General features: G+C 43.4%; 1 protein-coding gene across 1 annotated transcript in view; it reads left to right on the forward strand.

Moving 5' to 3' along the window:
- The window catches only part of PRKG1 (protein kinase cGMP-dependent 1), a 653,626-nt gene that overhangs the window by 66,480 nt on the left and 564,805 nt on the right, over positions 1-22,341 (forward strand). Inside the window, exon 4 of the mRNA XM_083443672.1 lies at positions 14,210-14,623. Coding sequence (XP_083299798.1) covers positions 14,210-14,623 — 414 coding nt within the window. The remainder of the gene's footprint in view (positions 1-14,209; positions 14,624-22,341) is intronic.

Below are 22,341 nucleotides of genomic sequence, written 5' to 3' on the forward strand. Positions count from 1 at the left end.
GGCCAAGGCCATCATTTTTATTTTTTTTTATGATACCATCATTGTGATATAAATTACTTAGAGATGTTTATAAAGCTACAACAAAATGCAAAGAATACAGAATCACAGAATCAAAAGAGCATTCCATGCTCAAAAAAACATTCCATGTTCTCCAAAAAACACACACCTAAATCAAAAAAGTTCCTATGGTTCCTGGGAGAGCAGAGAAAGAGGTATCCCTGAACCCCCTTCCAGCCGACATGGAAAGAACCATGCACATATCTCTGCACAGCCAGTGGCGTCACAAGGGAGGGTGCCCCGGGTGCCGTGTCTGGAGGGGTGACAAGAAGGCATCCAGCAGGGTGCTCGCCCCACCACCCCTGGGTGCGGCGGCGCAAGCAGCCATCGCGCTGCCGCAGCCACATGTGGAGGATCCCACCACTGTCTGTACAGCACTCAGGCGGCACCGACAGCAAACCACTATGTACAACGCATGTGCAGTGTCGCACACATGTGCTGTACGCAGCAACGCTGCTCATGCGCTTACATAGTGGTTTGCCTCTGGCGCTGCCCAAGCGCCGTACAGACGGCGGTAGGATCCCTCTGCTACCGCTGCAGCCACAAGCAGAGGATCCCACCACCGTACGTAAGGCACTCAGGCTGTGCCGGCAGCAAACCACTACATACAATGCATGTGCAGCCAGTGGTTTGCCCTGCCCCGGGTGTTGGTTAGCCTTTGTTCGCCCCTGTGCACAGCTGGGCACTGGCAAGTTCATAACTGACATCTTTGTGGTATTGGAGAGTGGTGGGCACACCTCTCTACCACCACATGAAGCCCTTTATCCTCATTTCTTTTATGTACTTGTAATAACCAAGTCCAAAGGCTGTTGACTTTTAGTCCAAGTCCATCAGTCACAAAGACCTTTTGTATACCCTGACCACAACACATTCAAGCTGCAACACATTAACTTGTGGGCCAGGACACAGGCCTGGCCAGGACATGAAACGTACAACTGCAAACACACAGGATTTCATTAACGCACTAGGATTATAGCTTGATTCCATCTGCAGTTATTAAGGTCATTATCACTGACCATACTGGCTGGGGTTGATGAGAGTTGGGAGTCCCATCAGGCTTCCCGTCCCATCACCTCTCTTTACTGTCAAATAACTTCTCAAAACCCATGTTTCCTAATTTGACATAAAACCCTACGCAACTTAAGTACCAGTGAAAGAAAAGGCACAGTTGTTTTTCCACATTATTTTTTCTCCCCTCTATTTTTGGTCTTCACCTACACTGAAAATTAGATGGTAAGCTTCTTGGGGCAGGGGACTGTAACTCTGTAGCAGTCTGTAACTGTAACAGGCAATGGGTCATATGTAATGAAATAATAATAAATAATAATAGTAATACAGTCGTCCCCCGCCCCCATGCAGTGCATCACTTAAAATCATTGCTTGCTCTTCAAATATCCTTTAAAACAGCAGGCAGGCTTAGAAAGCTAAAAACAGCCCAGCCAGGGAACCAGTTTAGACTGCTACAACGTCAAATACCTTTCACCAAGTATCATTTTAGTTTTGTATTCTGGGACCATGGTCATATTTCTTTCCACATCCTTCAGTGCTCCAACAAGCTGCTTTCAGACACGAGAGGGCGCTGTTTTCCTTTTATTTGTTTTTTTAGTTAGTTTGTTTTTTAAAAGAAAAAAGACCTAACCGAGCCTTCTGTTACTTACAAGTAACATGCGATATAACATTTAATTCCCTTTTAGGGCTGCTTTCACTTGGGAAACTTCCCCACTCCATGCTTCCATAAACAGGAGGGAGCTTAATTCTTCAGATGAAATCAACAGGACTTGAGTAATGCTTCATTTCCCCTGATTTGTGTCCAATGATTTTGTGTTTTCAGAAATCAGTTTAAATATATTTAAGTCTGAGCAGGCCAGAAACTTATGAAGAAGCTTATGAAGAAACTATTTTCTGTCATTAGGTAGGCTAATCTAAAATAGTGAGAAAGGCTTCCATCTCATCATTTTAGAACTGATTCTTTTTTTTTCCCATGAGAAGATTTTTTTAAAAGAATAAGGATTCCTTAAATAGCAACTTGAACTTTCTTTAAATAAGCCTCCTCCCTCCTCTCTGCTATGTTTTTGGCAATTGCCTGAGAGCAGCCCTTCTCAAGTTACTCAGATCTCCCACCCTCCTTCTCCCTGCAAAAGGATGGAACTACATGCAGAGTCAGCACATGTGTGTTGCCAAATGCACATTTTCTTAAGAGTTTAAGCGCAGGGTAAACGCTTGCAGAATAAAATCAAGCAAGGGATACAAATGGTTTAAATTCCACACTGCGTGCCAGTTCTCCACTGCATTGTGGAGCCTGGCAAGGGTGGTGGGCGGGATTCAAAACTTCCGAAGGGGAATTTCAGGGGGAGTATTGGGCATCCCTTTTTCAATTTTCCCCACATTAGTGTTGTGAAACATAAGCCCTTTTCACACATTACTCAAACGTAAGGCATGGCCATGTTTACTTTGGAGAGGGGTCATGCTTTTAGCCCTACCTCTGAAACTGCACCACCTTCCTCAAAAGAGTTGTGCCTTTCTTCTGCACAGCTGGGGGTCCTGACTGCTTGAAGCCTTTACAGGTGAGCAAGACCACCTGCATATAGATTTCTATACAGATAAATAAGCACATCAAATGGTTGCTTGGCAGGGGTGGCACTAGAAAGCACAAGCCTGCTCCTGGCAATGCCATGCCTTTGTGTAATGTGTGGATAGGTCCATAGAGCTACTGGTAACATCCTTCTACCTATCAAAGTTTATGTAGGGTAATTTCTATTTTAGAATCATTTTTCATTTTTGTTAATGACCCAAGTATTCCATCAAAATATTCCATAAAACGTCATGTCTGCCTTAGCTTTGTACAAAAGTGTTGTGTTTCACCATGGCTCCCCTTCCCCATCCCCCATAGCTAACTCCCCTCCCTATGACCCATGAGAATTGTTCAAGTATGGTATGCATTTGCAGAAGCACTGACTGGATGGAATTCCATTTTCCTTTTTGGATAAGGACACTCCCGAAAGAGCCTTCCCTCTCATCCATTCTCATTGAGCTTGAAGTGCCAGTTTCTACCAACAGCCACACACCTGTGTAAGGCACCATTTGAAACATTTGACAGGAGCAGCTGTAGAATATCTGATTTCAGTTAAACTCTGTTTTCTGCCTGCCACCATTTCATCTGACTTTTATCTATTTATTTACACCTCACCTTTCCTCTATCTATCTATCTATCATCTATCTATATTTATCATCTATCTATCAAATCAAATCAAAACCTTTATTGCATTAGCAAACTGCCATAGCAAAATAAGACAATACAAAAAAGAAAAAAGACAAACTAGAGACAAGCAACCCAGCAAAATTCAGGTGTTTTGGCTGGCGTAGTGACATTTAAGTTACCCGAAGACAATAATGCAAGATATAATAGCCAGCGCCCAAAAACTAGTATGCGGGTATATATAAAGCACAAAATGGCCCCAGAACAGACTCAGCATATTGAGTTAAAAGTAATAAAAAGATTAAAACAGGTCCAGGTCTAGGGCACGCTACCCTGTCAGAGTAGCCCTGAGTTTCAGAGCCTGCACTATGAATATTGCCACCCCACGTGAGATTTGGGGATTTGCGTCCACAAGAAGCGATTTCAAACAGTCTTCCTTAGATGTAATGGTGGACGGGATCAAAAGGAGGAGCTTAGATCTTATTGGCTCATAAATAGGGCAGTAGAAAAAGAAATGTATGAAGTCCTCTACTTCATTCATTGTGCATGGACATAGACGCTGGGTAATAGGGGTCTTAGAATAAATCCCCTGCAGGAAGGCCGTGGGTATAGAATGGAAGCGGGCCATAGTAAACGCTCTTCTCAAGTTGGGCTCCGTCAGGTCTATCAAGTAGTTGGCAAGTGATCTTACCACTTTCACTTTAGGGAGCCACATGGAGAGGCGAGCTGAGGTGGACTGTGCCCGGTCCATGGCCTCGTCTCTTGTAAGAATCCAGGCCCGGATTTTATGTTTGTCCCAAGAGGACAGCGAGTCAAGATTTGGGAGAGAGTAGCGTGCAGTAATAGTCACCATGGCCTTGGACCATTTATTGCTTTGAGAACACGTTAAAAAGGCTTGCCTGGCTAGTAGGGGACCTGGGGCATTGATTAATTTACAATAAAAGCTAATAATTCTAATGTGGGCTCTCGCAACAATGGAGGGGAGGCCCAGTTCTGTTCTTAACTGTGCTGCAACCGAGCCCTTGGGGAGACCCAGTATCTTCCGTGCAAAAGAGTTTTGTAGAATCTCCAGCCGTTGTAGTGTTTTTAAATTCCACCCCCAGATTTCAACCCCATACAATAACATCGGGAGGACTTTGCTGATAAATGCTTTTCTGATTGGTGGAACCAGCTGGCCGCCTTTTGCATAGTAGAATTTCTCCAAGGCTTTGATGGTTCTATCTATCTATCTATCTATCCTTTTTATCCTTCCCACAAATCCCACAAAGTCAGTTAGGTTGAGAGTACTGATGATGATGATGATGATAATAATAATAATAATATTTATACCCCTCCCATCTGGCTGGGTTTCCCCAGTCACTCTGGGCGGCTTCCAAGATTTGTAAGTTTTGATTCACCTTAGTTTCTCACTTTTATAATCTTAAATTTAGTCTTCCAGGTTTCTGCAGCAATTTGCTTTAAAAAAAAGAATTCTAATGAAATCCTTCAACATTTCAATGTGAATTTCACCTGATAAAAGCATACTATTGAATAATGTACTCATTTTTGCAAGCAATTTACATTTTGTATGTTATTTTTACTAGTATATTCACCTTTATGCCCATTTCCCCCTAATACATGCATCTTTCAAAATGTTGTTTGGATGAAAAACTGCATCCCAAAATTCAGATAAGTGTGAATTTTTAAGCTATGTTTCAGTTCTTGTGTTGTTTTGGAAATTTGGTTTTAAATGTGAACTGAATCAAATATATCTCCCACCCTTTGTTGAGAGAAAGCAATTGACCCAAGGTCATCAAAGAAGCTTCATGACCAAGTGTGGATTTGAATCTAGCTCTTCCAAGTGAACATCTGGTGCTTTAACGCCACTGGATTGGCAATTGCTTGTAATATTTGAGGAGGGGAGATTTGCACTAAGAAGATGTAACAGACAGGGCAGTATTCAAGTAATGTGTTCCATCCATGCAATGATGTCTGCTTGGCAGTGGAACTCCCCCCCTTTCTCCTCTTCCCACATATACCCCACACCCTCCCCAAATCTGTTTCAGAGGGTTGGAGAGAACCTAGAACAGATTTAGGAGGGAGCAGATTGGGTGGCCTGGTCCAGGGTCTGACACACCTCATAGCAACCCTTTGAGCATCTGGGTCCAATCCAGCTGGGAGGAAGTTATGCACAACATCCATTGCCACATCCAACTTGCTTCCACTGTATTTGGGCAGTCAACTTCAAGGTCACCAATGACTTAAATGGGCTTTATTTTTGAAACTCTTCCCCAAAGCAGAAGCCAACACCACTTATAAGCTGCCTGTGAGTTGCCTCCCCAAATAATTCCAGTAACATTGGCAGGAGTGGTTCTCTAGCGGTGCTAAATGTGGGAGAGTGGCAATGTGATGAAACTGTGGGGCTTATGAAAAATAGATTATGTACGTGACTGATAGAAAATAGTATAATTACAACTGCATGGAATAAGATTCAAGCATCATGCTGGCTGTAAATTGGGATACAAGGTGTTCTAATGTGCCTTTATAATTTGCTGGTGAAACCTAATTGGTTTCATTTTAAAACTATCTAACTTTCCACTTAATTACATCATGATAGTTTCTTCAAGAAGTGACATTTTCAGGTTACTGGTTTTTTTTTAAATATCAAGCAAGGCTTGCTAATTATGTCTCTGATATATCATGTTGGTGCTATTTAGAGCTGTCTCTCTCCTTTTTGGAACAATAGAGAGAGTGTATTTAATTTTCTTTTTTAATGTGGAAACATTTAAGACCACTTTGCAAATAGCACCATAAGGCTACTTCTCACAAGGCGGCAGTGGCAGCATGAACAGGAATTTCAAAGCCTAATGAATTTACAAGGAAAACTCACATATAACAACTGAATGCCTGTGGGCATTGTTTATTTGATGCTGTGGATGTGTTGATAAAGAGAAAGCAAGATAATGGGGAAATCTTCACACACAAAACTCAGAATGGTCATATCCTAGCTGTATAGTTTTTTTATTATATAGCAGTGAAGAAAAAGTCACAGTTGTATGTTTCCAAAGTTCAGTTTACAACCAATATCTTTACCAAAGATAAGTTCACACACAATTCAGGGTTTGGAGGCTGCAAACAGTAAGTGATGACTTCCATTTGTGGTGTAGCTATCAGAAACTCAAAAGGATTATTAGAAAGAGCTCTCTAATAATCAAGCACAGCTTTCTCCCAAGCCAGTGCCCTCCAAATGCTTCAGACTACAACTCCAATAAGCCCAGTGAGCATGATGGGAGTTGTAGTCTAAAACAGCTGAAAGTCACCGGGCTGCTTTAGCATCACCTCAGTCACAATATATTTCAGTGGAAGCTATTCATGTGCTCAGGAGCAAATCCATGAATGATAAACACTACCCTACGTGCAAAGTTCTACTATTCAGAAGGAAGCCCCACTGAGTTAAATGAAGCTTACTCCCAGGTAAGTGTGCATAGCATTACAGCCTAGGGATGCAGGTGGCACTGTGGTCTAATCCATTGAGCCTCTTGAGTTTGCCGATCGTAAGGTCAGCAGTTCAAATCCGCACAACAGGGTGAGCTACCATTGCTTTGTCCCAGCTCCTGCCAACCTAGCAGTTCAAAAGCATACCAGCACGAGTAGATAAATAGGTACTGCTCCGACAGGAAGGTAAATGGTGTTTCCTTGCGCTGTGGCACTCATCACGGTGTCTCGTTGCACCAGAAGTAGTTTAGTCATGCTGGCCACATGGCCCGGAAAAGCTGTCTGCAGACAAACGCCAGCTCCGTTGGCCTGAAAAGCAAGATGAGTGCCGCACTCCATAGTTGAATTCAACTGGACTTAACCATCCAGGGGTCCTTTACCTTTTGCAGCCTAGGTCTTACCTTTCATGTGTTACATTATCTTACTTGCAGGTAGTGAGGATAGTAGGCATTCAATTACAATGATAGCTCACAACCATAGATGCAGGATGGTAGCCATCCTTTCTCTTTAGGTGGGGCTGCCACATTTCCAGGTGAGGCTCCATCAGAGATTTCTGTAACTGTCTCAAAGCTCCACAGTCTCTGTATATTTTAGTGTCCATTAGCTTAGCGGCAGAAACATGTATGCTGGTAGGGACCATTATTTTTAAGTTCAGAGGCTTTTACTGATACATCCACAGCACTTTCCTTAAATAAACCAAACTTTATTAAAAGTTCTTTAAAGTTTCCTGAAGTTGCCCCTTTAAGCACTCTGCCATTTCTTTCAGTATAATCAGGATCTCTTTCAGGATCATTTAAGTATAATAAAAGTGGTGATAATGATTTTAAAATATCCACCAGGAAGAGTTTTGGATAGGCAGAGCTTATTGGGTAAGCTGGATAGTATTTAGAGCACTATTATTTTGGGTGGCACCAAAATGATATTTTTTTGACCCCCCTTTTTTTCCTTAACCGGGAATTTACATGTCATTTGGTTCTGCTGGACCTTTTAGGAATGTTTGATGCTGTTGACCGTTGTACACTTCCAGACAGTCTGAAGGGAATACACCCAGGACAGGGCTGGGGAACCCATGGCCCTCCAAGTGTTGTTAGGCTCCAACTTCCACCAGCTCTGACCATCAGCCATGCTGGCTGGGGCTTACGAGAGTTGTAGTCCAACAACATCTGGAGGGCCACAAGTCCCCCACAACTCCTGCCCTAGGAGGTACTGTGCTATGGTTCTGGCTCTTCATTGAGTGTCAGAAAGTGATGCTGGAGGACTAATTAAATGCCTTGGTCATTTGTGTATGGCATCACTGTCTTCTTTGGTAGGTTGTTCAATATCTACATACGACTGAACGGGGTTGTCTGGATGTTTAGAATGTGTTGTAATCCACATGCAGATAGCACAGTTTCATTTCTCTTTTCCCAAGTTGTTGATGTTCTGAACTGCTGCCTGCTGATAGGCTGGAGTTGAGGGCTAATCAATTGAAGCTTAATCCAGATGAGAGAGCTGTTCCTCATCAGGAAGAAGATAGACTCCAGAATAGAACTTCAAAGTGGGTTGTTGTTGCGGTTGTTTTTTTTTGGGGGGGGGGGAGGAATCAGATATTGAGTTTGCAGGTTGAAGAACCGGGTATTCAGTTTGTGGGTGCTCCTAGATTCATCCTTGAACCTGGATGCCCAGGTGGTGGTAGTTGCTAGGGGTGCCTTTGGCTAGCCTAGCTGATGAACCAGCAGTGCCTTTTCCTAAAGAGGTCTGATTTGACCCTAATTAAATGTGCCTTGGCCTTTAGTTACATCTAGACTATATTACTGCAACATGTTCTACATGGAGCTAACTTTGACGAGTCCTCAGGAAATTATGTTTGTCCATCATGTGGTGGTCAGGATGTTTGTTTGATCACATTTCACTTGTCCTGCAGTAACTGTACTGGTTACCAATTTGTTTTGAGGTTCAGGGTGTTGATGCTTGCCTTTTAAAGCACTAAATGACTTGAGTCAAGGATACCTGGGGGATTGCCTCCTCCCATGCCAGCCTGCCCATTCATTAAGATCTACAGGGAAGAAATAAGGCCTTCTCAGTACCTGAATGGTTCCATCTTTGATGGCCTTTCACCAGCTTATGAATACTTCTTTATTCTAGCATGTGTTTAATTTGTTAGGCTGGGCTGATTCTAGTGACAAACTTTGTTTTATGTGCTCTGCCTGCCCTTGGCGAATTGCATCTGTCACCTGTGGATGTTATGCTGTGATTTTTATATTGGTGATGTTGCTTTTTTATTTTTATATTGTGATTTTTATTGATGTAAGCTACTTTGTGTAATGCATGTGAGGTTGATACAATAGTTTTATTATAAATAAAATAAATATTCCCAAAATGTTTTTACTTTAATGAAAATGTTACAAATTGTATTGTATACACAGAATGTATACAAGGCAATTGTATGTTGCCTTGTGTTTGTTGGTAGTGAATCGGTAGTCCTAGTAGGGCAGTGCATGCTCTAGCCCCACCTCAACCAGAGCTCTGTGATAAGCGTGGAAAATGCAACTAGAAAAGCAAAGCTTTCCCTTGCTCTGTTCAACATCGGAACCCAGCCAAGCTGGTCATGGGGACCACACAATTCTTCAGCAATGGAGATTAGCAAAGGGGACAACTTAAGCAACCTCCCCAATCTTTAGCTCCCAGATGCTGTTGAACTGTAACCGCAATACCTCAAGGACCTTCTCTCCCCTTATGAACTTACCCAGACCCTGAGATCATCAGCTGAGTCCCTTCTTCATGTGCCTCCTCCATGAGAGGCCCAGAGCGTGGCAACATGAGAATGGACCTTTCCTGCAACGGCTCCCCCTTGTGGAATGTTCTCCCCAGGGAGGCTCACCTGGCTTCTTTGTTTCATATCTTTAGGCATCAGGCAAAAACATTCCTCTTCTCCCAGACCTTTGGCGAAGTAAACAATCTATAGCCTTTTAAACTGGGGCGGTGGGGCGGGAGGGGGTAGTATTCTTTTTTGTTACTATGCTATGTATTTTTGCATTTTTATATTGCAAACTGCCCTTTGTTCTTCGGATGAAGTGTGGTATATAAATATATAAATTCTATATAAATATATCATTAAATAGATTTCAGTGGAACTTATGTCTATGGCATGGGCGGCCAATGTGTGGCACTACAACTTCCATTAGTCCCAAGTAGCATGGCTGGTGGCCAGAGGTAACGGGAGTCATAGTCCTACAATATCTCAAGGGCTACTGGTTTCTCCATCCAGATATGCATCTAACTATTTTGTAGTTATTTTGTAGAATTGTAGACTGGGAAGGGACCCTGGGGTCATCTAGTTCCAATCCTTTGCAATGCAGGAATCTCAAGGAAAGCATCCATGACAGATTGCCAAAATCTACAGTTGCCCCTCCCTGAAGCAGAGTGTGACACACTGTTCTCAACCACCTCACTTAGTAGTAATAACTCACCTATCCACAACAGCAAGATCCCCCCACCCCACTGCAGAGATGCTTCGAGCTTTCAGTAAGGCCTTTTTGCTCCACCCGAACTCCTTTCTCCTTCTGGTTGCATCACCTCCTGGCAAATAGAAGGGGAAGAAATGGAGGCAGTGAGAGATTTTACTTTCTTGGGCTCCATGATCACTGCAGATGGTGACAGCAGTCATGAAATTAAAAGACACCTGCTTCTTGGGAGAAAAGCGTTGACAAACCTAGACAGCATCTTAAAAAGCAGAGACATCACCTTGCCAACAAAGGTCTGTATAGTTAAAGCTATGGTTTTCCTAGTAGTGATGTATGGAAATGAGAGCTGGACCATAAAGAAGGCTGATCACCGAAGAATTGATGCTTTTGAATTATGGTGCTGGAAGAGAGTCTTGAGAGTCCCATGGACTGCAAAAAGATCAAACCTATCCATTCTGGAGGAAATCAGCCCTGCGTGCTCACTGGAAGGACATATCGTGAAGCTGAGGCTCCAATACTTTGGCCACCTCATGAGAAGAGAAGACTCCCTGGAAAAGACCATGTTGGTGGGAAAGACTGAGGGCACAAGGAGAAGGGGACAACAGAGGATGAGATGATTGGACAATGTTCTTGAAACTACCAACATGAATCCGACGAAACTGCGGGAGGCAGTGGAAGACAGGAGTGCCTGGCGTGCTCTGGTCCATGGGGTCACGAAGAGTAGGACACAACTAAACGACAACAACACTAGAGTTAGGAGTAAGAAACCTGTAGCCCTCCAGATATTTTGGGGACTTCCCATCTAGCAAGGATAATGGCCAGAGAATGAGTAAATTGTAGTCCAACAACCTATGGAGCTACACTAGAGGCTTATCCTCTTAAAACAACAACAACAACAACAACAACAACAACAACAACAACAACAACAACATAAATTTTTATTTGTACCCCGTCCTCCCTGGCCGGAGCTGGGCTCAGCGCGGCTAACGTCATAAAACTAACACAGTATACAAAGAACATAAGAACAGGCAATCAATTAATTAAAATGCATCTTAAAATTAGTTCAGAGCAAATTAAAATCTGGACAGAAGGCAGTCCATGGGTAAAACTGAGAGTGGTTAATATTCTTCAGGGACAACTTTACCACTGGCCTTATAAAGCGGGCTAGGAGACCTCTTTAATGCTTGTTCTTATACAGAAAGAAAAGAATCAGACTGAACCCTGACCAAAGGCCTGGCGGAACAGCTCCATCTTGCAGGCCCTGCGAAAGATGTCAAATTCCGCAGGGCCCTGGTCTCTTGTGAGAGAGCGTTCTGACCCTGGCTCTGGTCGAGGCCAGTCTAATCTCCCTGGGGCCTGGGATCTTCAGGGTGTTATTATTTGCAGACCTTAAGGTCCTCTGTGGAGCATACCAGGAGAGGCAGTCCCATAGGTATGAGGGTCCTAGGCCATATAGGGCTTTAAAGGTTAAAACCAGCACCTTAAACCTGATCCTGTACTCCACCGGGAACCAGTGCAGCTGGTATAGCACCGGATGAATGTGTTCCCATGACAAGGACCCGGTGAGGAGTCTCACTGCGGCCTTCTGCACCCGCTGGAGTTTCTGGGTCAGTTTCAAGGGCAGCCCCACGTAGATGAAAGATGTGCCGCTGGAACATCCTTGAACAGCATGAGAGATGTGCAGCCGGAACATCCCTGAAGAAGCAAGGCTTGCCTGCAGCTATGGCAATTTTAGGATTTCCGCCTGGTGCTGCAATCGTTTCCAGACTTTCTCGAGGAAAGCCCCATTGAACCCAGTAGGTGTACTTGAGAACATTGCCTTTCAGCACCAACCTCTAGCCATTGAAATCAGTGGGACTTATTTTTTTGTTATTATGGAAGGGTTACACTGCACAATATGAGAGCAGTATCTTCACATATATGTTATTGTGAAGATTATATACTCTAAATGCATAGGCACTCACCAAAACAGCACTTGGGGTACTCGAAATGGGAGCAAGAGAAACTCTGCCCTAGAATTCTGAGAGGCCCCAGTAAGGAAGGAATAAAAAGATTATTAAGAGTACTATGGTGCAATAGCAGGCCATGAGCTGACATGTCTTCAGTTCAAATCTCACATCAAGTGACCCTTATGTGGTCAAAAGGGTAGGAAGCAGAGGTCAGCAATAAACTAGCAAGTTTTCATGCCCAAGGAAAGTCAGCTGTGTTATTCACAAATGGCATCAGGAGTGAGCAGCGAAGTTGCCAAATTTATTTGATTATGAAACTCAAGGTAGCCAATAAATATTGGAAGGATTTCTCCATACTGCATGAAGGTATAGCAAAATGGTGAATGAGATTTAATATAAGTAAGTGCATAGTCATACACATTGGGGTGAAAAAGAAAACCCGCAACAAAACCAAAAATCTATATACACACACTGATGGGGTCTGATTAGTCTACGACTACCCAGGAAAGATTAGTAGTGAATAGGTCACTGAAAATGTCAACTCAGTGCGTAGTAGCAGAGAAAAAGGCAAATTCTATGTCAGGAATTATAGAAAAGAGGTCAAAAAGAAAACTGCCATTGTCACAATGCCCTTATGCAGATCTGTGCCCCAGCCACATTTGGAATTTTCTTGTACTGTTCTGATCACACCATCATTAAAAAGAAAAAATAATACTGCAGTCCTGGAAAAGATATAGAACAAAAACAAGCCAGTTGATAAGAAATGTTATCCATACAGGAAAAGGCTACACTTTTGGAATTGTTTAATTTGGAAGGGGAGACATGACAAAAGTCAATACTGTAAAATTATGAATGAAAGGAGAGGTTTCCCTGCTCCTCTTTTAATATTAGAACTTGGGGTCATCTAAACAATTTAATTGGGAACAGGCTTAGAAAAAGAAGGCGCCTACTTTTTCAAACTATGCAGAGTTAATTTGTGGAATTAGTTGCCGCAGGATGTGGTGATGGGTTTGTTAGGTCTGTACTATAGGTCTATGACCCCCTCCCCATCAGCTGTAATAGCTGAACTTCCATGTTCAGAGAAAAGTATATCTCTGAATAGCAAACACCGGGGACAAACGTGCAGACGCCAATTTCCTTCATGATCTGCTCCTTAGCTTTTTGGAGGCGCTTGGCCGCAGCTTTTCGAGCCCTCCTCACATTCACCCTATGTGTCCTATTAAGCGAGCCACCAGTGCCTTCGGTTCCCAATTATAACAAGCCGGTTAGTAACACTGACCCACTTTACAAGGCTGTTGTTAGGATTCTCGAGGAGAAAAACGCACCAGGAGTGCTTGGAACCCTTGACATACGCCTGGCCAAATGCTAAGTACCATTATGAAGGAACCAATTTGTGGAGGTTATTTTGAGGGGAGGGGAGGGATCAATAATTTATGAAGGACATCTAATTTTACAACCCCGGACCCGAAGCTTTGGTTACAGGGAGCTGTGTCACCCTGCAGGCTGCATAGTAATAATGGTTGCTATTTTAAGGACTGCATCTCTCTCTCTCCATCAACTTTCTTCCTCTCTCTGTTGTCTGTACCACTTAACACAGAAGATGTGGGGGGTGTGTGTGTGTGTGAGAGAGAGAGAGAGAGAGAGATGGAGGAAGGGAGAGCTCTTGTCCTGATGAGAGAGCTTAGGAGTTTGGTGGGGCTGCTGTTGGCTATTCGCATGCCTCTTCTTTCCATCCTCCTCCTCCTCCTTCTCCTTCTCCTCCTCTTCCTCCTCCCCGAGTGAATCCGGTAGGTATGAAGGGCGGCGGCGGCGGCAGCAGGAGGGTAGCTCTAATTGCTTTCTCAATGAAAGATAATCACCCGGTCCCGAGGGACGCTTCCAGATTAGCACTCAACATCCAGTGATCTCAGCCCTCTCTCATCCTGCTGCCTCCATTTACAGTCCATTCAGCAGTAAGTGGATCGAAGAAAGCCGCTCACCACCACCCATTAGTGACAGCAGATCTCTCCCCACTGCTTTGGACTGACTTTTCCCTCCTTCTTCTTCACTCCCTCTCTTTCCCCTTTCCTCTCTCCCCCTCTCTTACTTAGAGGCTCCATTCACTCCGCGCTCGCCTGGGTCGCTGCTGCTGCTGCTGCTTTTGCTGCTGCTGCTCCTTCGCTCCCCCGCTCGCTTCCTTACGGGATACCAAAAAGAAGAAGGGAAAAAAAGTTGCAGCGGAGCGAGGGCTTTCGAAACATGAGCGAGCTGGAAGGGGACTTTGCCAAGCTCTTGCTGCTGAAGGATGAGCGGATTAAAGAGCTGGAGAAGCGCTTGTCCGAGAAGGACGAGGAGATCCAGGAGCTGAGGAGGAAGCTGCACAAGTGTCAGTCCGTGCTGCCCGCGCCCACCACCCACATCGGACCCCGCACCACCCGGGCGCAAGGCATCTCCGCCGAGCCCCAGACCTATCGCTCCTTCCACGATCTCCGGCAGGCGTTTCGGAAATTCACCAAATCCGAAAGGTAGGGACGGTGGACGACGAAAACGGTGTGTGTGTGTGTGTGTGTGTGTTTGGGGAGTGGGGGTGGGGATACGTGCGCGCGTGAGCGCGTGCAGATACGTGTGTCACATCTTACACCCTTGTCTCCTCCAGCCCCAAAGTCTCCTTAAAGCTGGATGGCTACAGCCAAGTGAGGGGCGGAGTTGGGGTGTGTGCAAACCCCCTCCTCGCTCTCTGCTGCCTTTTCTCCTTGGCGGGGCTGCCGCTTCTCTCCCCCCCCCCTCCAACCAGCCCCACTTCCCAAGGTTAGGGGGACAAGTTTCTCAAGGGTGAAGAAAGCGGTGGAGCCTTCTTGCCCTGCCCATCACGTGCTGCCTTGGAGCGGTGCAGAAGAGTCCAATAAAATAAAAAATAAAAAATAAACCCGGGCTGACAGCAAACACTCTCGGGCATCTGAATAGTGCGCTCTCAAAGCGTGGCAAAGTTCCTCCAGGAGTTCTTGGGGATATTTTGGAAGAGTCCTCAGCCACCCACCCCGTGCCCCCTCCCCTTCCCTGCTTCTCTTCTTTGCAAGCCCATCGCCTACGGAGATGAAGAGCCTCTTTTGCTCCCCATCATTTGGCAGTTGGGCTGCCCTTCTATTTTTGTTGAGCATGCCTGGATGGCCGGGCATGCGTAGTCGCGACGGTCGAAGCCGCTTGCCCTTTCCTCCCTTTGCCCTTAGAATTGGCTGCTCTCACATCGCGGGGGGGGGGGGGAGGCGGAGGAGGTGTAGAGTGGGCAATTTAGAGACGTTTGGGAAATAAAAAGGGAGGGGAGAGGAAGAAATCTGGAGGGGAGGTCCTGGTGTAGAGAAGCCCAAATCCCTCCCTTTTCCTTCACCCCTTCCTTCCCTCCCTCCTCCGGCGCTCCAAAATAATCCCGCCTCCTCTAGCCCGTCCCTTCCCAGTCTGGTTTATGCTGCTGCTTTTTGCGAAAGAAAAAGTAAAGAAAAAGAGAGAGAGATCGTGACACCAGAGGAGCCCCATCGATCGGCCCCAGCATTAAACCCCCTGTGGACATTAGCGAGAGGAAGTACAGAGCGCATTATGAGCTTTTAAGCCGCTGGAAGTGCAGAGCTCAAAATGCATGTTGCAGGATATTGAATATCCCATTAAACGGCGTCTCTCCTTCTCCCTCTCTCACCCCACCCCGACTCTTTTCCTTTCATCATCATCTGTTACTCTCCTGCCTAGTTTGAATGATCATACCTTGGAGGGAGGGGAACGATCTTAGTGAGAAAGGAGAGGTACCAGGCACGTGCTGGACACGTGTATTTTTGTGTTTGTGTGTAAACTTAGAACTCGAGGGGGCCAAAGTTTTGTCTGGTAGGAATGGGCCGGTTTGAGTTAGTGACTTGGTTTTCATGCTGATGAGGATTTCAGAGTTTGTATGTATTAGAATCAGGTATAGCGTTGGAAGGGACCCTGGGCAACACAGGAATTTCAACAAAAACATCCATGACAGATGGCCATCCAGCCTCTGTTTAAAAACCTTTGAGGAAGGAGAGTCCACTACATCTCCCACTGTCAGAAAGTTCTTCCTGATGTCCAGCTGGAATCTCCTTTCTTGCCACCTTTACTGCTGTGTCCATATTTCTCGACTTTTTAAAACTGGCCCTCAAATCTCTCTGAGACCCTTTTGCATTGTTTCTTGTGTAGAAATGTTAACCTGAGGTAGGCTCCCAGAGCAATGAAGGTGAGCAGGAGAGGTCATTGGAGTGGCCACTGTTCCAAATATTGGGATCTGGGAAGCACAATTACCTTCCAACTACAATAGGAAACGTAAAAGATTCCTTCTTTATAGCGCTACAATAAACTTATCTGCTCAGAATGGGCATGGCTCGTTTTCTCCTTTTCCAGGGATGATGACAGATTAAAAACCTTCCTGCATCTTCACTCACTTTAATTTACGTTTAACTGTAAGCTTCTCAGTGCATGGACCTAACCACTTATATGGGTCTACAGTACCATGCACCTTGTTGACACTATAAAAACAATGAACAATAAGAAAAAGTGTCATTAATAAGGATTTTTTTTAAAAAAAAGTAGTTAATGAATCATGAGTTTTAATTTATTTGCCCTTGAACAAAACAATTGCTCTAAAGGGGGGGGGCACCTATAAACAATTTTTTAAAGATGATTTACACGCACTGCAGCAGGCACTATCTGCTAGAAGAAGCAGTCCTTCCTGTGTGTGTGGAAAATGCCTCTTCTGTGATAGTGCTTTATCTTCATTCAAGTAATATAAAGGTAAAGGACCCCTGACAGTTAAGTCCAGTCGCAGATGACTCTGGGGCTGTGGTGGCCAGCACAACTATGCCGCTTCTGGTGAAACCAGAGCAGTGCACAGAAATGCCATTTACCTTCCCACCGGAACAGTACCTATTTATCTACTTGCACTTTGACATGCTTTCAAACTGCTAGGTGGGCAGGAGCAGGGGACTGAGCAACGGGAGCTCACCCCGTCGCGGGGATTCGAACCACCAACCTTCTGATCGGCAAGCCCAAGAGGCTCAGTGGTTCACACCACAGCACCACCCGCATCCCCCATTCAAGTAATACAGACATCATCATCATAATAATAGTAGTAGTAGTAGTAGATAAAAGTAATATATAACGTTATTTCTAAAATAATAAAGAAATATAAATTGCATGTTTTATTTATAAACACTGCTTGGTTACTTGAGGGGATCTTTTTTTAAATATATGAGAATGTTTTTAGTCAATTACATAAACACTGCTGACTCTTGTGACATCTGTACGTTGGCTGCAGGCCTAACCATGTTTGGAAAAAAGTTCTACTGAATTCAAGGGAATTTGCTCCCAGGTAGCCTAAACCCTATAAGAAGTTGTCTAGAACGGGGAATCAGCAAATGTGGAATAATTGTTACTGCTCTTAAATCTAGGAGAGGGAGTCTGGATGTGGAGGGAAGAAGATGAGGTTGTCTGAATGAGGAACAGTAAAGATTTGTTTCTGTTGAGAAAGAAGTTGCTGGAGTGACAAAATTACACAGCGGTCCAAGTGGTCTCTGTTAGACACATCCCATACAAAAAAGCCAGAAGGGTGTGATTAAAAATTGGCTTCCTCACAGTGTCAACTGTGGCTTGAATGTGTGTGAGTGTGTGGGTTTGGTGTAGTTCCTTAGTTTATTTCTGTTTTTGAGTGTCTCATCTTTCAAAACGCCTGGAGTTTGGGAGGTCGGGGTAGGATTGGGGAAGGCTGTCATCATCTTTAATACACCCAGTTCGCTTAGAGGCTTTTAATTTTTTTTAAAAAAATGGATGCACTGGCCCCTTTGCTGCAGTCACCTTTTAAAAATAAGTCTGCATTAATGACTGGGGTTATTTTATGAATTTTGAAAGTCCTGCTTCTGAAGCCACAGCTTCACTTGAAAGAGAGCACTGTAGGTCTTTTGTGTCAAAATTAAACTGGCCTTGTAAATATAGGATTTAAGTGAGGGGTTCCATGAGACTGATATTCCCACTGGAAAAATGACTTTCAAAGAGGTTTCGCAAGGCTGTGGATGTCGCACTCCTGCACGCCTCCCCGCTCTTTCCCAAACTGGGAAACTTGTGGGGATGGAGAGTTAGTCTCAGTTCACAGAGACAGATTTATCTCTTCCATCAGATGTCAAGAGCACACATTTTTCTTCCAACATTCATTGCAATTATTAAGTCCCAACTTCCTCTTCTGTGTGGTTTACACTAGGACAGAGGGTAAATTCTCACCGCCGCCCCCCCCTCAATGTTTGGGCTTCTGCTTTTGAATAGAATACAAGCCATGAAGTTTATTTTCAGCACACTGACTCACTGTAACAGGGAGTTATGACAAGTATAATATATGGAGATAGTAACGGTTGGAATTGAGGGTGGGAGAGATGCATTAAAGGAACAGAATGTCTTTTTAGTAACAATACCACAGGCAGTTTTCTCTCTATCCCCACCCCTAAAAGATACAAAATGTTGGCTCTAAAGGTTTTTAGGGTTTTTAAAAAAGTTATATCTATGTTATTATACCGTACTATGGTTTTATATGCTTTACTTTAAAGCATTTAAATTAAAACTAATTAATTAAACTAAATTAATACACACTTACCTGGGAGAAAGCCCCTTTGAAATCAATATAACTTACTTCTGAGTAGATATGTATAGCAGTGGGTCCCAAACTGCCCCCTCCCATGGACCACTGGAAAGCTGCTGAGGGTCTTGGCAGACCACTCAATGATTTGTCTGCCTGTTGAAGCAATTTTAATTCCATAGTATTCAAACTCTAAGGCGATATAATACGTCTATAATAAATAATTCTTTTTTTAAAAAATAGAAGAAGAAATAAAAATACAATTAAAAATCAAGATGAACAGTAAGCCCACAATTTACTCGAGGGTTTGGTTCCCAGGAACCATGCGCAAATGCAAAAAGGTGTAAAGCCAGGAAGACCATCTCTGCTTTTTAGCTCTCCCACCAGTTGGAGAGGAAGCTGTCTAGCATTTTTGGGCCATGCTTCAGATCACCTCCCCTTGCTCTTAGACCACCCTTCTCTCTGCTCTCGCTAGGACTCTCTGATGATGCCCAAACACACTCCCAGGGTGAGTGCACTGGTTGGTGGGACTGCTAATTGTTGTTTCCCCCCACACCTCCTTTTGATGTTTTCCAACTGATTATTTTGATTCCCCCTGCATTTTTCCGATTTATCTATTTTTCAATTAACCACATAAGTTTGCAGCCATGTAAAATAAGTGAGCAGAAGCTGTGAGTTTAGTGTATTCAGTGGGGCAAGTGGGCTAGCCCCCATCTTCTATCACAAATCCACAGACACACCACAGACCAGTGATGGTCCACAAACTACAGTTGAACTCTATGCGGTTTACTTCTGATGTAAGTAAACAGGAGTAAATAAGATCAGGATGAAAGAGTATTTTCTGGATTTCTCTGCTAAAAGATGATGATAAATAGTGACAAATTAATAGTGATAGATTTAGTGCTGGGAATGGAAAGAGCCTTATACTGATGAATTGAATACTAGAGATGGAATTGAAGAGTCTGGTCAAACACAGATCCTGAAGTATACAGAGTGAACAACAGCTGTTAAAATGGCAGGATCCTTTAAAAAATTTGTTTTACTGAAACTCTCCACCTTGACCTCTCTCATTGTTGGGAAAACAAATACTGTATATTTCATTCCCACTTAAATATTATTGCTATAATATTCAAACAACACAACTTCTGTTGGGCTGAGATTTCACTGATTACGGAGATGATGTCTATGAAGCATTTTGAGCACATGATATTCACTTGGTAAATAGTAAGGGTTTTTTCCGGTAATAAAACAAATATATACATTAATCAAAGTCTTTATGTTGATTTATGTGTCAACACATGATATGCTAAAGGCTCCTGTGAATGATACGAAACGTTTATGGCATTTTTCAAGTATGTGATTAAATTATTGAAATAGTACCCCTTCCCTTTCCCTCCCTCAGGAGTCCAAATGCACTGCTGAATAATTTGGAGTCCCTCTGGCAATGCATAGTGCAGATTGGCCAGATTGCTTGAAAACTGTAGTGAGGAGTCTGAATCCAATAATAGGAGCTGATCTGACATTTGGGCAATGTGACAGCTGGACATTTAAGGTGTGGGGGAGCAATGCTAAAATCTGCTCACATAGCGGACTCCAGGCCTCCTTTTTTGCCTCGTAAGAAGTGCAAACATAAAAGATGCTGCAAAATCATAGAGTTTCCCTACGCGATGCAAAACAACTTCCTGGTTCAGAGCAATGGTCCAAATAGCACTATTCTTGATAGCACTAGATACTTTGGACTGGAGATATCAGTTCTGTCAGGCTTCATTGATTATTTTTAGATTTCAGCAATCACTTATTTGGGCACATCAACTGTATCATAATAGATGGTCTGGTTGACCATTCATATTTTGTCACTAGAATATGTGATTGAGCCATCTAACACAGACAGAACTTTCATATCAACCATTTCACGCACAGTGGTTATTAATGGGGTGTGTTTGTCCAGGACAAACAAAAAATGCACATGCATGTATGAACTGGTGCTCAGTGAATACGATCCAGTGATACTACACTTGTCACTCAATAAAAGAAATCTCAACCAATTTACAGTATGAGTTCTAACACTGCAATCCTATGCAGAAATACTTAGAAATCAAATGGGGCTTTCTCCAGGTAAATGTGTATAAGATTGCATCCTAAGTCTATTTATTGAGTAAACTTGTTTATGATTAAAAACAATAATTCGGAAGCATTCTTTCTTAGATGTTGCATGCAAATGTTTTAGAACCGGCTTTCCCTCTTAGAAGAGGAGGGATGTCTCTTTTCAAAAGGTCATTGCAGTTTGCATAACAGGGTTAGCATTTTGTAATGATTAGCATTGTAAGCCTGGAGGCCTTGGCTCAGGGGTCAGCAACCTTTTTCAGCTGTGGGCGGGTCTACCGTCCCTCAGACCATGTGATGGGCCAGACTATATTTTTTTTTGGGGGGGGGGGGGAGAACGAATCCCTATGCCCCAGAAATAACCCAGAGATGCATTTTAAATAAAATGACACATTCTACTCATGTGAAAACACGCTGATTCCCAGGCCGTCCCACAGGCTGGATTGAAAAGGCGATTGAGCTGTATCCGGCCCATGGGCCTTAGGTTGCCTACCCCTGTCTTGGCTCAGCCATGAAGCTCACTGCAGGGCCTTGAGTCAATCACTCTCAGCCCTAACCAACTTCACAGGGTTGTTGTGAGGTTAAGGGGACTGGGGAAATCTTGAGATCCTTGGTGGAAGGATGGGAGTGAAATCATTATTATTAGATTTCATGTGTTAAAACATGTGTTAAAAAATAATAATACATTAAAAAAATCTGCTGCTTGGGCATCTTTTTAGTCAATCTTTTTTAAAAAAGTTTTATCTAACAGATTAATCTATTAAGCAATAAAGCCCTAATATCCACGTCTTCCTGAACTGCTTGTTCTAATTTGGCAGTGGAAGCTTGGTACTTCCGTATGCTGAGGTTCTCCAACTGAGCTCTCATAGTAACTGCAGAGAGGTTTGAAAATATAATAGAAAAAACTACCCAGCAAAGAGCCTGGAAGCTAAGTTGCAAATTAAGAGGCACCCAGCTTAATTGTTTTTCCAATTACTATTCTGTTTAATTCCCTCCAGCAAGGTTTTAAAGAGTTGCTTCAAAAGCTCTTCTTCGCCCTTTTAGACTAAGAAGAAAAGCTCATGTCCACAAACATAGCTTGGGATTCATAATGCAAATTATGTTACGCATGCGAACGAAAAAATGGAAAATATTTGTGACTGTCAATATGGTTTATTTCTGTTGCAAGGCCCTGGATTAGTTCTTTGCAGTATGCTATCCAGATGGGCATTATCGCATGACATTACACAAAATTCCAAAGATCAGGCATGTGCTGTGAAAAAAACACTTCCTTTGGTTCATGTGATAGTGTTGCAAGTTCTCTACTCCTGGTATGTGTGAAACGATAAACAAATCTATCATAATTGCTTGTAATTCCTGAGTTTATATACTGTTAACATGAATCCTCCACAGCCATTTCTGTTGAGAAGTTTGAGAGCTGTGATGTTGTTAGTGATGAGCTGGCATCTTTGCTTGTGACAAAATGATATACGAAGCTGTTCTTTTATCTTTTTGTTCCCCAGATTTCTGGTAGCCAAA

The sequence above is a fragment of the Podarcis tiliguerta genome (genome assembly GCF_965153285.1).
Source record: "Podarcis tiliguerta genome assembly, chromosome: 5".
Lineage (NCBI taxonomy): Eukaryota > Metazoa > Chordata > Lepidosauria > Squamata > Lacertidae > Podarcis > Podarcis tiliguerta.